Source organism: Accipiter gentilis, chromosome 6, assembly GCF_929443795.1.
Source record: "Accipiter gentilis chromosome 6, bAccGen1.1, whole genome shotgun sequence".
NCBI lineage: Eukaryota > Metazoa > Chordata > Aves > Accipitriformes > Accipitridae > Astur > Astur gentilis.
The window spans coordinates 17351301-17368665 of NC_064885.1; the positions used below are offsets into that span (position 1 = coordinate 17351301).

Genomic DNA, 17365 nt, shown 5'->3' on the forward strand with positions numbered 1-17365 from the left:
TTTGGAATACATATTCCCTTGTGAATTATCTGCTGCTACAAGATGCAGTTTTACAAGCGTCAATGTGTCATGAACGTGATCAACTGCGACAAAGGCACTACACTGGAGAAAAAGGTACATCAGGCCGAGAAACACCTGGCTTTAAGAATAACATTCTTCATCTATTGGAGACTGGGCATTAATCATTTGTACTCCATCAGCAGTGTCCTAATCTCCTCAAGACGGCACATCAATGGGGCTGGTTGTGCCTTTGTATCAATGTACTTTTCATAGAAAAGAAAAACACTAGGAGTTTTAAGTTCTTTCACATGATGTCTACAGTGAGATGCAGTATGCGTATCAGATACATTCTATGGCAAAATAAGCAGTAAAACATGTTATTCCTGCTATCATGTACAAACAAGTAAACTTTTACAAAAGTTATAGTAGTTTTTAAAGAAAACCCTGATTTATCTATCATATAGTTTTACGAAGTCTTTTCTGCTACCACATGAATGAAGAGAAACTTTTTTTGTGAGGGACTGATTTTCTAGAAGATTAGTGCAATTTACCACCTTTCACTACCAGGTAGTTTATTCAGACTGATTGGAACTAGAATTATCACACAACATCTGGTCAGTAGAATGTTACCTAAATCAGCAGGGTTACCGGCTGCTACCATGCAGATGTCCAATTCACAGTAACTGGTACCAAAAAGCCATGGACTGTAATAAACTGAAAAATTAATTAGCTTTTCACTCCTGAGCTTGAGTCCTCCTTTCTGTGCAAGGATGCCAAAGAGTAGACACATAAGAAAAGATACTCTGATACTCTTAATGTCTAGTAAATGCAACATTAATTTCTAAGATTTTTAATACGGCACTTCAAATTAAAATTAACTTCTAATTAAAATTCCCCCAATTGTTCCATTTTCAAATACCACTACTAAACTATGTTTGTTAGTTACTTGTAGTAATTGCTGCTTCTAAGTATTTTTCAGGAAAACTTGTCTCATGCTTACTCCTTACTTGCATTTTGACATCTTGCAAAAAAGTTTAAAAACTTACTCAAATACCAACATTCTGTTGGACAAAAGTTATTAATTTGGTCAATAAAATATTGTGTAATGGGTTAAAAATAACTCCTGGTATTTCTGGTAAATAATTTCTGTGGACTAAAACACCATTATATAGAACCTTCTTTGAATTTCAGTAAAGTGCGATGGCTTGCTGCATATGTTGCAGTAATGATACCTGATAGGACAGAGTTCTGCAGAAACTAATGGAACTTCAACCATTGTGCAAAACACAGACAGACTTAACTGCCGGTATTCCCATCCAGACTTACGGTGAAATTGTAGACTGAAACATACACAGTAAGTGCTCTTAGGGAGAAAGACTGTATATCCCTTGAAGAATTCCATGATGCAGGGAAAAGAAAATGGCAAAGTGGGAGAGAAGCACGCAGCATGTGAAGAAGCCTTTGAGCAAGCAGGATTCCCCCCCGCCGACAGGAAGCAGTAGTTATCACTCCACAAAAATGACCGGCAGGATTGCACCTGCTATTTAAAGCCTCCACCTTTCCAGTTTCATAATGTGAACGCAGAAATTCTAAAGTTTAATACTAGCGTTAAAATGTCCGGTTGCATTTTTTTAAAAGCCCTGTTTGAAACTGTCAGCAAATGCAATACATACTACAGAAATGACAAATCTAGCATGCTTTTGTAGGTGATTAGAATGATCATTTTTTTTCTCCACTCCTTTGGAAACAAAGGATATTCCTGATAAGCTGGGAATAGCGTGAAAGAGAGAACCTACCTTTGCCCAAAGATCTCCAGAGTACAATTGCAGCATATAAATCAATTTAATGTAAATAAAAGAATTGTCTGAGTGAAGTTAGTTTTTTTACGTTCCTAGTCTTAATACCATATGCTTACTTGTAAGTCTCTGGAGAACAGGGACTTCCAACAGGAGAGCAGTGATCCACAGAAATCCATATTCATCAACATTATTGATATTCCTAACCACTAGATTTAGCAAACTAGCCAAGAGAATAATGATTTTGAGAATATATGTATTGACAAAGAGAAAACACCTTATATATTAATTTTAAGTAGGTGGAGTTCCTGCTAGGGAAGCAACAAAGAGTCGTTGCTGTTTGAGGATTTAAGAGCTAAAGCAAGATCTGTAGGGAAAAGACATCTTATTATCCAACTATATCAGCTGACCTAAAATAAGCAAGTTCGCATCCTTACGACAGGTTGGTGTGGCTTTAAAAAAAAACAAACAAAAAACCCCCAAACAACACTGGTCTAATTAAAAACATTATTTCTGCCTACAAATTATGCATGGATAAGAAAGCACAGAAGGCAGATGTAAAGAAAAGGCAGGATTCTTCTTGACCAGGCACAAACAGCAAGCAGTAACACACTGCACCATATCAAGCTGCAGACCTAGTCAACCTTTAGAAAACAGAGAGATCTTGCTAACAATATTTAGATCTTGTGACTATGCTATATACATGTATGCTTGATAGTTGTCCAGGTAGTATTTTCCATGTGCAACTGTTCCTTGCTGCTGATTTAATTACAATTGAGAAGGGGGAATTTTGTCTACAGTTTTTAAAATGTATTGGTATTCCTTTCAAAACTCAGCTGTAGTAGAAACACCAGAATAAACCTGGTTTGGACTTTAAGTGCTTGAAAAGTAGCATGTTTCAAGACACAGCAACCTCTATTTTCATTTTAATTTTTTTAACATAATCACAGTCTCAAAACTATATTTAATATTGTGCGGTCTTCTGTTAACATGCTTAACTTGAAAATTAATTACATAATTTGGGTTTAGACATAAAGGTCAGGCAAGACCTGGGATTGGTGTGGGCATGAACAATGAAATACACTATGTAGACCAGCTTCTGCTTGAAAGAAAGAAAAAAAAAAATCTCTAACACCGATTTCATCTAGACATAAGGGCTGATGTTTGCAAACACACCAGGTCTACTTACAGCTCCTTTGGAGAACCTGGAAACATGCTCTAGAGAAATGCACCTTCAAGAACAGTAATAACAAAGCACATGGACAAACCTAGGCTGTTTCAGTTTAAGGAAGTAAAGGAGTTACCTAAATTACTTTTTTCTTTTAAAGCAAACACTTTCAATCTACTTTAATTGTGCATGTGCTTTAGAGCTTTACAACACTACCTGCACAATCTGTTTCAGGACTGCACAATTTTGAAACAAACAAGAAAGCGGCAAACTAATATTAAGTCTATAAAATGTGCCACTGGGTAACATTATAAAGGCTATATACTTATAGAGACTGAAGTTATATATGCATATATAACAATTGCATATGTGTATATGTATATGTGCATATATGTATATTGTATATGTGCATATATGTATATCTACATATAGAGAGGTATTTTTTTACCTCACTGTTACTACATAATCAGAAGGAGCTTCGAAGACACTGACAGCATGCTATCACATCTTATTTACAAGAAATTTTCATTGCTTGTAGGAGGACTCTAAGCAACTACTTAAGCTTCAATAATGACTAAGTTGAACAAACTATTAGTCACTGGTATGGAATGACCAAGCATTTACCATCTCTGGAAAAAGTTCCACTAAACATTAAGAAATCCTTCCAATCCAAATAGATAACATACACTTCTTCAAGCATGTTAAAAGCTTGAAGAAAAACAAGTTAAAAAAAAAAAAAAAAGAATTTTTGATACAGTCTTTTGAAGGTTGGTTCCTTAAATCATACATGCTGGTGTACAGCTGAAGGTAACTAAAAATTAAATCACTAGGGTTTTTGATCCTTTGTTTACCCTTTGGCAAAACAGGGGAATTCAGTATCATAAGATCACAGGGTAAGTCAGGTTGGAAGGAACCTCAGAAGACTCTTGTTCAACCTCCTGCTCAAAGCTATTGCGTCAGACAGACCAGGTTGCTCATGGGTTTATCCATTTTTATGTTGAAAACCTCCAAGGACAGAGACTGCACAATATCTAAAATTAAGCAAAACTCTCATACTCTTCTACCACACTAGTAAGAAAACAGCTAAAAAAAAAAAAAAAAAGCCCAAGAAAACCCACCACCCAAACTGAAAATTTTACCCTCCATCTCCCCAGTAAAAATGATAATTTAAATGTGTTTTCCTATGGACTACAGAAAGATATAAACTAAAATGTTTTCTTTTTTACAACTTTTAACTTTACCTTAATATTTATTTTTTTAATGGCAACATACCTGGAACATCAAATGAGTTTGAACTCAAACTTCTGGGGATTTCCATTAGACTTGCACTTAAGTGGGAAATTACTTACCTGTGAATACCATTAATACATCAATTTGTGCTATGTATCTCCAAATATGAAAGAATCATGAAAAATCTCTTTTCAAAGGAAAATGTCTTAGTTTCATCTGAAACTCTACCCCCCATCTCAGGACAAGTTTCTCCCATGGAAAGCTGGGGGTGGGGGACTCAGCTCTTCAATGAACTGAAAGAAAATACTCAAGATTTTTTTAATCCTTCAGTGTACTGATTACAAAGCCAGGAGGAACCTCAACCTTCGATAAAAAATTAGTTCTTAGTGACCATCAGGCCTTGCGTTAAGCAAGAAAGAATGTTAAAGTCTTGCTATGCAAATTCTCAATCTGAGGACAGTAAATACTTACCAGATCTACTCCTTCCCTAAATCTTAACACACACAGAAAAATAAAGCAGAATAGGATCAGCTTGAAGAAGAAAAAAAAAGTCAGCTATAAATATAAGTTCAAATGTAAAAGTATTGTATAAATATTTGGACTTGATTTTCCCTAAATAGTAGTAATAGACTGGATCCTGAGCTACATTTTTTCATCAATTCATCCTACTCTTTCTTTGAGGGCTAGAATAGCTACACAGTTAAGCTACTAATTTATCAGGTGTTATGACTCTTTTTAGAGGAAGGTTTTTTAACGTGATGGAAGTTGAAAAAGTAAGATTTTAATATAACGTTTAAAATATTTTCATGCTCCATCATTCTAAATAAAAAAGCAAAGAAAAAAAGCTATTGCACATAAAGTAGAAAATATGCATCTGCCAGCACACACCAGAAAGCTGGGTGCGCTTTTTACCAAAAGATGTTGTTTCTCCCAGTTTTCAGCAGCCAAGGGAACATTCTGCAATTTTTCTGAATGGAAATTTTAAGTTTATCTCTGAGATCTTGGGGACTTGGTAAAAGCACCTATTCCAGTCATGTTATAGGTAACTTTCAGTTTCTCGGGTCAGGCTTATATTTAAATGGCCATGGTAAGTTCTCTTTAAAAGCTTATTTTGGTGAGCAAAAAGGTCACACACAATTTCTATGAACGGTCAAAACCAGTTAAAGACATATTGTCTTTGAAGACAGAAAGTTATGTAAGATACTTGCAGTCCTTGCCGTGTCTACACCAGAAAATTATACTGAAGTGATACGACCACTTCTTTATGTGACTGTAGGTATATCTGGAATAGCTCTGCCTACCTACATATCTTTATTGGAGCAAAATCAATTTATACGCAATATGACAAATATTAAGAAAATACTGCATTTTAAAAAAATAATACATAACTAAGCCATGCTTTAAATTGTTCAACATAAGCCAGAACTTGACAGATTGTGTAATGTACCAAAATAATGTCTTGCAGAACTAGAAAGATCAGATGCTTCCACTGAGATAATAATTACAAACAGTAATCCAAGCTGTCTGGGATGGGAGAAATGTTAAACTTAGCCTGTGAAACTTTTAGAAGACAAAAATATTTAGAAAAGTTGTAGTTTTCTCCTATATAGCTGTACTTCTGATGCTTACAGCTGTGCTTCTTTGAAGCCAAGACATTTAACAGCCCATTTTTCAATTTATAAAAAAACACCAAACCATGATAAAATTCTTTCCTCTATAAAATAGGAATTTATAAAACTACCAAGACAGCTACTTCACCTGCAATACACACATACACTTCCAACAGTAAAAATTAAAATGTCTTCCCTTGAAAAGTGTTTTGTTTTCAACAAAAAGCCTTTATCTGTAAGTAGCAAAATTAAATGACAGTTTGTATTTTCACTGTGAAATGAGTATCAGTCACTTGGAAAGTTCTGGCACCGTACTTTGAAAATAAATGTTGATTACATATTTGCATACTTAATCTAATCAACCACTTTTTGCAGAAGCATGCAGCACACATGTGCCTTTATTATATTCTCAGCTGAAGCAATCCAGAGCTAGCCTTAGGTCTGAAGAGCAACTATTAGATATTTCTGTTTTAGACCTACTAAATCAACAAAACTTGGAAGAAGAAAAAAGAAGAAAAAAAATCCACATTACTTCTTAGGGACTATTGAAAAGCATAAGGATTTTTAATCAGCTGGTAGAGACAGCTTTCTCCTAGTTACAGTAGGATTGATGGCATCATTCACTAGAATAGCACTCCATACTCATGTTCTGAATGAACAGAGAATGTGTCCCTAACTCTACTCAAACTCATCAACTTGAGTCTGTAAGAGTCATGACATAGAACATAAAATTTGAGAGATTGGGGGGAGGGGGGGGGGAATCTATGTATGCATATGGGTACTATTATTACACATTTGCACACACATGTTATAGTATATATACAGACACTCTTGGTACATTATATACTGTCCACTTGTGTCTAAGTGTGTCATGCGGCCATGAAAACCCAGCCTCTTCTCTGGCTGCTCCAGCAACTGAGTTTGCCCCGATTTATCCCCACAGTGCCAGGAGCATAACTTCTGTTGGTTTCCACCACCTCATTCTCATCTCCTTGCTCACACTGCCATTATCTTTCTCAATCCTTACACCAGCTGTTTTATTAAGTTTTTTATACTGACATAGCCTCCACACTTTCCTCCCATTTGCCATCCTTCTCATTTCCAGCCACCTTTCACCAAATTTTTTTCAGGATTCTTATTTATCCCTTTCTCCTGATCTGCTATACAATCCCGTTCAGCACATTCCCCAGTTTCTCTTTTGACTCTGTGTCTTCCTACAAATGCAACGTATGATGAGCAGGACCAGCTTTCTCATGAGAATGTAAGGCCTGGCGGGTATGGAAGAGAAGAAAAACATACTGCCTCATTTTAGGGAAAACATTTGCAAGCTATCTCCTCAGCTTGCAGTGCCTGGCTGTCTATGTGAATGTGTAATCATAAGTATGAGAACTACAATGTTATTAATATGACAAAACTTGATGCAGAGTGTCTCACCACTAAAGCCAGAATATCGTTCAGAGCTAAATGTACTATAATAGGAAATAATTTGAGTACATAGAGTTGAAAAGATGCAAAAGAAAATATCAAATGCTTTGCAAAGTCTGTGCTTACCTACATGCACAAAAGCTTTTAGTACAGAGGGAAAGGGAAAAGGAAAGGGCAAAGGAGATCTGTTTAATCCACACACAAAAGGAAAGGGGAGTCAAGAAGCCTGCAAGGCAAGTTTCTAAGGACCAACATGGATTATTTTCACCAGGGAATTGTGGTTTTTACTTTTTTGAGGACTTACACCATTTATTCTGGAATAGCATATTTCTGTAGTTACACTCTAGTAGGAAATGGCATGTTAGATGAGAGATTCCATAAAAAAAAAAAGTCAAATTCTGAGTATTTATCCATGTAAGATTTTATCAGAGAAGCTGCATTACTAACCTAGCTTGCATAAGACTAACTCCAGATGGTTTTGTTTCAGTTGAGAACCTTTGATATGACAAATACTGGTGAGAGGATACCAGGAAGCCACCACCCTTAATGCACACAACCTGCATCCTTTTCAACAATTACACTTGTGCCAAGAAAGGAAGACTGGTATTATCTTAGCGTCAGTATTTGAATGACTCTGTAGTTTGGGATTTTTTTTCATTAGTATCAACATAATCTATTTAAAATAATGTTTTAATTTCTCAACAACTATGAGCAGGGCTTGAGGACAAAGCTCACTGTTGCATCAATAGTTCTCACTGTAGGTAAATCCTGACCACTATGCAGAGTATTGTGCCATATTATGTTAACTTCTATATGTAGTCACAACAAATGGAAGTAAAGTTCTCACCATTGAAGTATGTATACTAACAAACCATAAAAAAGGTTTCACCTAGTTCAGTATTTACCTACTCCTTGCAATTAACAAACACACAAAAGGAAGCAGAAGCAAGAAATCCTAATGATGCAATCAAAACACCTTAAGGAAGTATCATGTATTTCAGCAGCACTAAGAGCTGGCTGTCCTGTGAAACACAAGGGTTTCTCAATATTCCTCCAAGCTTAACAAAATAGATTTTTTACAAATACTAGCCTTTTTAGTGTAAAATTTGTCCTTGGACTCAACATAAGAGATTATATAACTTTCAGCTTCAGGACAATTTTCAGAGAAGAAAAGATATTTCAAAATTGAATCCAAAATAATCTCATTCTTGCACAGTGCCTCTTCATTCTTGTCTCATGAAAAGCGTTGACAGAAGTGTCCAGTAGAACTTTTTTCATAGCATGGTGCTGTGGCTCATCTCTCATGATCTCTTTTACTCATTCTTTGACAATTCTATATGTTCTTAGTTATTAATTTCTCAGAATTTTTAAAACACTAGATTCTAGATGAGAATCAGAACTCTTAAGACTTAGTATGTTGTACTTTGACATTACTCAGAACTGAACTGCAATATAAACCAAATGCTTTTACGGCATATCAGACGCAACCAGCTCCAAGAGCAGTCTTCAATACCATCTAATTCTCCTGGCATTGTTTTAGGGAGCAAAGGCATCATGAAGCCAGCTCCTAATCGCCACCTTTCAATCACAGAAACCAAGGACCTCAAGTATAGTTGATCAAAATAAAATTTTTGTCCAATACAGAACACTTCACAAATAGGAACTTGATATAAGTCAAAATAGCACGAAGTTTCTCAATTCTCATATGGATTTTTACATTTAACACAAATAGAATTAGCTATTTTAACAAAGTCTACCTCTAATAAAGTTTTCTATACAGAGAAAACCAAGATGCTGTAGCCTTGAAAGTCATATTCAGGAATAAAATGGACTGGCTAGATGACACCTCAGTATTTTTTAGCAGCCTCAAGCAAGGAGAGATTGGATTCTTCCCATCTAACATAGGTTATACCCACTACCCTAACAAGCAGTAATCACTGACATCATCTATGAGCTCAGGAAGGTGTATATGTATTCACACTCCAAATCCTTGGTGTTACTTTGGAAAAAGTGCAGAGAAAGACACTAGGAAAATATATTTTGCATGGTAACTTCCATTTATGAAGCTGGAAATTGCATAAAATATTTATAACTCAATCTCAAGAACAGGTTTCCTAATGAGATGAAAAAGTGAATTGGACTGTAAAAAGAGGCCTCTGTGCATAAAACCCCAAAGCAGCATTAGGGCTGGCACAACACATGCAGCAGAACAAAGGGCTCCTGCATCACTGATTGTGCAAGCAGTCTGAACTCTTTGTGAAGAAAAAAAAAAACCAAACCAAGCCTCACAGATTCACTATTAACATCACAGTGAGCGAGTTTCCTAACATTTCTTATGTCTAAAATGCAGAAAAATTTTGATGCACAGCCATTTAGAGCACAACTGTACCTCAAAAGACTTAGCTGCAACTTATCCCTCTTCCCCTATCCCAAACTTTGTTTTGGCAATGAAGATTCACAAAGATCAGAGACCCGCAACCTAAGCTGGCATACTAAAACCCTCCAACAAAGAGATTTAACTGATGTAATACTAGCATTTCAAAACAACTGATCTTTAAGTTCAAAAGTTCAAGGACTTTCCTTCACTAGATTGATATGGTTGCTGCCAATATCAGCCATGTCTCATCTCATCTTGGGCTTTTGTTCCAAGGAAAAATCCTTCTAATATTCATTCATATAAGGATGCATCAGTAGACTAAGAGACTTTATCAGATATACCTGAAACCCTAACAGTACAAAGATGGAAGCCCTCCCCCACCCCACCCCAAAAAAAAAAAAAAAAAAAAGATTTAAACACTACATCTCCTTGCAAGAAACACAGTATCAACATAGGTGCATTTCTTGAATTTGCTGGGTTTTGCCTCCCTACTGAGACAAGTAAGACAAAAGAAAAACCTCACTTAAAGGGAAGAAAGATGGAAACAGAAACATCAAGATTTTAATTATTTTTTTTAAATTATCCAAGGTAGAGTTCAATTACATTCCAGAAAAAGGTAACAGGTTTAGAAGCTACCTGTTTCAAAGCCTAAGAGCTAGCTACTAAGTATGTTTAAAAGAAAGAACAAACAGAAGATGTAGTTCTGGTTCTCAGGTTCCTTTTAACTACTGAACACATCTTCTCTAAATTTAAGTACAGGATTTGATTTGCTTTTTGACTGAGGAATCGGATGTCAAAAACTTTAAAGATCCTTCACTTTCAGGCAGAAAGTGCAGAGTATACAAACCATGACAACTAAAGACACTTCATGGTATTTTATTTGCTAATGAAGATCCAGAAACAGAGAAGAAGGATGGACGGAAGGACGGAATAAAAAATTGTCCAGTTATTTCTATATGACTAGCTATGGAGACACTTTTTCAGGACTTGTGTGCAGATGACAAATAAGTTTACCATGACTGCTGTGACTTCTGCATTCATGTACAGGCATACATGTTATTTTATAGGTGATGATTTTTTGCACCAGTATTATGCCTGAACAGGAAATTCCAGACAAAACAATGTTATTAAAGACAGGCAAAAGACTTTTCTTAAGAGTAAATCACATACTAGTAAGAAATTACTTGTTACAAATGGCAAATTTTAAATCCAGACAAAATGTAAAAGAATCATGATTGCTTTCAACTGTTCAAGCTAGGATAAGAAAAATCTTTTGCCAAATCTACCCTGTTGGCTGGAAGATCATTTAGTGTACTACTCTATTTTACAGCCAGAAAATAGAAAAACTTATCTATAAAAATGTCTTATCAAATCCTGGGTTTCTACCCAGCTCTCTGAAGGATAGTGTCATCCTCCTCAAAAGACCTACTTAAGCCAGGCAGCCTTTGAAATCCTGGGAACATATAGTTCATTTAGATTTCAGAATGAAAACCTTACAGTCCTCCCAAGCACACACTTCTACTGGATTTTGTGTGTGTGACTGAAAGGAAGGAGAAGGAAGGACAGTGGAACTGACAACACTGAAATGTGTTTGTAGCCTCCTGATGCATGATTTCACGCTGAGAAAATTATAATTAAGGAATCATGTGTTTACTAATTATCTACCCAAAATATTCTCAGACAGATTAGCACAGACCCAATACTGAGAGATTCACGGCCCCCCGTCAAATCATTTGATAACATTAATTTCTCAATAAAAATAAAGGGACATCAAGGTTTTACTACATGCATTTTTTCACTAGATGTAATTAACATTATTAAAAGCCATAATGTGTATGTTCTTACAGAAATGGGGACCGTTTACATGAGTCCTAGCATTAACTTCACTGCAACTGTTTAGACTAAAGACCTGATGGTGTTTTGTTATAAATGCCATTATTGGAAATATCTTTCAGAGTAACAGACTACTGACATAAAAACAACATATTGCTATACCATAGACTGTTTCTGGTATCTTGTTATTTTAACATCAGTTTCATTCCTACCAGTGTATTTTAGCAAGTGCACCAAACTGTACTTGTTACCACCATCAAAATGGCAAAATTACAGATATCAACATAGGCAAAAACTACTGGTGCAGAATTAGGAGTACAGCACCTTTACTTCAAGAGAAAAGACAGGCAGTAATTGGGATGAAGGGAAGCAAGCAGGTAAGTTACTATGACAATGCCATTTCCCCCACCTTCAAGTTCTTTAAGATAATTCACTTGAAGATGAGTTACTTAAAGATGGCTCCCCAAGAAATGGAAGATTTTAATCCTATTTATTTCTTTACAATATTAAAAAGGAGCCTGATAAATTTGAACATACTTCTAACAAAACATCTAACAAACACCCAAGCTCCACCTACTATGCCCTGGAAAGCCACAATGGTAGAAACAGCAGCAGAGCAACATAAATTAGTGAAAAGCTGGGCAGCAAAGGGACTCTGAGTCAGATTAAAGAAAAAAGATCCAGAACTTCTGGCATTATATATGAGGAACAAAACAGGGTGTTCTGTTTATTTTCATTTTGACAAATTAAAAGGAAGCTGGACACAGTTAATAAGTGTTTCTCACGCAGCCCATATACTCATGGCTTTAACTACTGAAACAAAAAAAGCATAGCCTACTGTAGACAGCTGAAAACTCCAGCAAAACCGTAAGAAGTAGTCCTATGTAAGTTACCACTTCCAATTTGTTTTTCCAATCCTCTTTGGAAGGCAAGACTAGAATTGTTCCTTCAGACCAGTTTTAAGTAAAACATTTCATCAAATAATAGAAATATATTAGTTTATTCCAGTGCAAAAAAAAAAGCACCTGTAACAAGCCTATAGAATTTTGTCCTTTCTGTATCAGCAAAGCTTATCCCAGTACCTTTAATGCTCTTTATAGAATTGCTTTAAAAGCATTCATTAGCATTAAAGTCCTCAAGTCGTTTTCTTAAAATATGTTCCTTAATTTGTTCCTGAAAAATCAGTAGGAATAATGATATATTGATATTGTATCCATGTGAGCGATAACATTTTTTATGAACACATCTGACTGTAAATTAATAGTTGCATTTGATTTTTATAATTCAGTGTGATAACCTGAAGAATACCTTAAAACACAAAGTGAAGCTTTAGATCTAAACTACACTGTAGAATCCCTTCAACTTCACAGCACCAATATTAACCAGAATAGCTGAAGCATGGTTTGTGAAAGTAGGAAATAAAAAACCATTCCTTAACATGGTATTTGATCTAAACACTTCTTGTAAATAACAAAATATGTTTTTAATGAAGTGCTAACAGAATTTTAATTTACAGATCACTAACTTTGCAATGGCAATGGCATGAGTATTTACACATTTTGATGGCTGTACTAAACAAAGTATTACAGGTCATACTCCTAAATATGTAAAAGCAGAATGCATCTGGAGAAGCAAAAAGCTGCAGATCAGTTTCCTAAAGCCATAAGCTGTAAACTCCAAATAATGAAAATGAAAGCTTGTATTTTCCACCAAGAAACCTGTTATCCATACAGTTCTTTCAAATATGTCTTCTGATCATATTTCACAATAGCACTAGGGACCAAAACCATATCAAATTTGCATGTTTTGCAGAAACATCCTCCCACTCCCAGCACTCGGGGATTTTAGGTATTATTTTTGTTTTGTTGTGGGGGACTTTTTGGTGCCAGTGTTTGGGTTGCGTTTTGGGGGTTTTTGTTTTTGCCTATCTGACAGCAGAAACAAGGAATAATCTGCCCTGTCCAACTTTATCCAAAGATGCAAGTTTTCTAAATATTTCCAACTTACGTAAAAGATTAAGTGTATTGTGGGTACATCATATAAGTAGAAACAAAGATATTCTTTATAGAGCTATTTTTCAAACTAAAAATCCTATATTAAGATGTATAAATTGTAAGAAATTAAAGCATAATTCTGTCTGAGATAGTCACAACCAAAATGTTTAAGTACACAAGGTAACAGAAGGAAATGTAATGCAAGTTCTGTTCCCCATGGCCTAAATTAAATGCTTTACTCCTACTTTATGCAGAACATTAAAAGAATGTAGAAGAATTGGAGGGATTTTTATAACCTCAACAACGCTGCATGGAGACAATCCCCATTTTCTCCACACGGTTTAAATGAGTAGTTAGTACAAACTTGGAGGAGGGTATACAATGTGTTTAGTGCAGAATGATTTCTTTTGTAAAGCATCAAGCAAAACAATCTGTTCAGGTCCTTCAGAATAACAGATGTCAGTGATATAGCCCAGAAATTCACTTGCCAGGTCCTGCAAAGAACACATCTACCATAATATCTATGCACAGATTCTGTTAGAGTATCATCATTGCAAGAATGCTAGAGCCCAACATCTTTTCAAAGTAGTGGTGTTTAAAAGTAATGCATTAGTAAAACGAGAGCTTAAGAGTCAAGAGAAATAGGGAGAGCTCTACTTTGTAAAATACATAATGCAGGTCCAAGTTGGAAGCATGATTTTAAAAAAGAAAAATCCTTAATTTAGTAAAGCACTGAACAAGTTCACACGCCTAAAACCGAAATTCCATGTTTTTATTGCATACCTTCTTTGCAGTTTATCTGCATGCCTACAACCCCCAATTTCATGGAAGTCTTTAATACATTCTCCTATTCAATTATGTATCTTTGACATCTTCTGCAAGAAGGGAATAGTTGTCAGAAGCTATTGTTATTGCTCAATAAGATTGCAACAAGAGAAGGAGAAAGCTCAACAAGGCCAGTGGAAAGGCACCAGAAGTTAGCACACACAGATGTTGGACAGAAAACTACTGAACTGAAGCTAGGATTATTTGCATGTGCTATGCATGACGTGATCAAAATTTACTTCTTTTCTCTAAATGCTCTCCTCTTAAGGACTGAGAAAAACCAACTACCTTGCCTCTGAAGAAATCAGAATGGAAGGCACTCCCATGAGAAGAATGGAATCCTCTGCATGAAGATGTATGTTCTGAAGTAAAAGTGGTCACAAAGATTAAGCTTTGGAGAAAGGTAAATGTATTCCTGATCCAGAAATGGCTGTTCCTACCAACATTAGCAGTAGAAAAAAATGTCCTTATATCCAACTCCATTGTTTAGAGCTTAAGTGGACAATAAACAAGAGTAATGCCATTGTGAACTGCAGCCTGAGTATTGTAAGGCACCTATAGCAGCAGCCAAACAAAAACTTGTTTGGAAGATTTAAGACAGGGATGTAATACAAAAATGTAGACAAGCTGATACTTCTGTATTGTGAACACCTAGTTAAAAAAAGGTTTTTCCCCCTTTTGAAATACCCCAATCAGTACTTTTGGTACACATACCTCGAAGAATTCTCTCCTCATGGCAACGTAGAAAGTCCCAGATTCTAACAGTGCCGTCGTCAGAGCATGTAGCAAATTTATTATCCGTGGGTGAGAAACTGTTACATGAAGACACACAGCAGGGGAAAGAAGTCAGCATTTAACAGATTATCTATGCTTCTCAGACAGGGCAAAATTATACTGTAATGTGTTACACACTGAAGGATGCATTTGAACATAGGGACTTTTAAGTGAATACAGCGCCTGCCAAATGACACTTCATCACAAGACATGAATTTAGCATAGGATTACTATTGCATTGCAGTCCCCTGTCAAATGAGGAAAAAATCTGGATTTTATTCTTAGCACCTTCCTACCTATGAATGTACACAGTAGTGCCTTCTCTGCAGGATGAGAAGCAACACCAATATGATTTGGTAACTGTCAACCTAGATTTTCATGTTTGGTAAAATCCGTAAGAAAGTGACACTGTGTAGAAGCACAGGAGAACAGTTCTTAGGAAAAAACTCCTCTTCAGCCACAGGTGCTTTGCAGCAGAGAAGCAAAAATAAGGGAAAGCTGGTCACAGGAAAATGCTAGTTAGATTAACTGTTGAAAAAATTGTATACAAAACAAGCGTACCTCTTATTGTAAAAGTAATTTGGAAAAAATCCCTCTTATTACACCCCATCAACACCATGAAAAGAATCCTACAGACACAGAAGCAGCTTCCAGATTGAACAGTCAATATCGCTTGATGAAAGTCACTGGAAAAGCAAGGAGTTTTTTAGCCATGTGATTAGGGCCAGAACATATCCAGCAACTGACAGGCACTCACTTCCTTTCTGGTGCAGTGAAAGACCATGAGGGAGCCCTTGTGAAATCCTAGATCTTTATGATCAGGAAAGGGCTTAAAATAGTAGAGAAATTCAGTGTATGGCCATGATAGTCAGACAGTAACTGAATCCAATGTAAGCACTTCTCATAACCAAACTCTGGCAGAAAATGCTGCACTCTATCAAAGAAAAATGGTGACTTTAGCAGAAAGTGGTTTTGTGGCAGTGAACCTTTTATGGCCAAGGGCCAGCACCTGAACCCGAAGAAACACTGCTTTAGCTTCATTTTGGATCTGCAGCTTCTCTTCAGGCTTACTTTAAAAACATTTCCATATCTTACTAAAGATTATGTGCAGGTTTGCTTTAGAAACAACCTTCATTTACATCTTACTGATTGTATCACTATAGAATCCATTTTTTATATAAATAGACAGTTGCACAACTGAGGCATCAACACTGAACCAAGAGAATATCCTACAGTCTTCTTTTCAATGGCTTGCTTACAGTTTCAAGCTTGAAGAACCCATTCAGTATTAACATTAGACTTCTGTATGTGGCAGTCTGCGTGGGTATTTAGTATTACTGGAAGTCTTGGCTTCACCAAGCCAAGCAGTTCTTCACTTTATTTAGTGTTTTATTATTTTGTGAGAACTATGCAGGTGTTTTATTTCTGAAGGCTTTATATTTTATTCAGTTAGATTATTAAAGACTGAATTCTTTATTTGGAATGAAATTGTTGTCTTACACAGTGCGTATAAAAAGGAATAACTGATACACATCGTCACCATATAAAAATGAAAAGAATACCAGTGCAAAATGCGGCAGACAAATACATCTCTAACATATTGCAGAGGCGGATACTGGGACAATACTAATTCAGAAAGGTGCCAGCAAAACGGTGAGAATGTGGAAACAAAAGAAAATATTGTGTTTATGTGGTGCAGGAAGTTTCCCAGAATCTGACAGAACCCATGCATTTCTGCACCCAGAATACACTTAGAGAACAGTCTAATCATGGCAATAGGTACTACAGAAAATGGTATATTGTGTATAAACCTGGCCTCTCTAATCGCCTCCTTATGTGCCTGGAACATCTTGACGTTGTTCATGTTGGACTGCCAGTATTTCACATATCCCCCGTGGTCTGCTGTCAGCATCCACATATCATTGTGTGACCAAGTCATAGCCCTTACAGGGCTGTCGTGAGCCTGTAAATTCAGAAACAAAACTTCTAGCAAACACGTTCAAATACTATCTGACCCACACAAACACAAAAGTTAGTAAAGTTCCTAGTTAACAGCTGGAACAAAGAAATGAAAACAAAGATGTTATGGGGGGGCGGGAATTTCCCTTATTCTGTATACAATGGTCTTCTAAATAATAAATGAAGAGTATTTGCATTTTGTTTCCAAAGTGTTTCTTCATTATTACAAATACTTATAGTATGTTTCTGATAACAGTTAGTGTAGCATATGGAGATGGAATGAGAAGCATTAAATGAACTGCCTATAGCCACAGCCTGACATGGGGTCAGAGCAGAATAAAAAAATAAAAGATCTCTAAAGCTCCCATTACTGC

General features: G+C 36.0%; 1 protein-coding gene across 10 annotated transcripts in view; it reads right to left on the reverse strand.

The window, feature by feature from the left end:
• The window catches only part of WDR33 (WD repeat domain 33), a 70616-nt gene that overhangs the window by 32390 nt on the left and 20861 nt on the right, over positions 1-17365 (reverse strand). For 7 of the 10 annotated variants that reach the window (XR_007506248.1, XM_049801906.1, XM_049801905.1 and 4 more), the window contains exons 6-7: positions 16844-16995; positions 14973-15070 (exon numbers count right to left, since the gene is read on the reverse strand). Coding sequence is in view for 9 of the 10 variants with exons in the window: in XM_049801906.1 (XP_049657863.1) it covers positions 14973-15070; positions 16844-16995 (250 nt within the window). In the remaining variant the exon portion in view is untranslated. The other 3 variants (XM_049801911.1, XM_049801910.1, XM_049801913.1) reach the window with 3 other exon arrangements.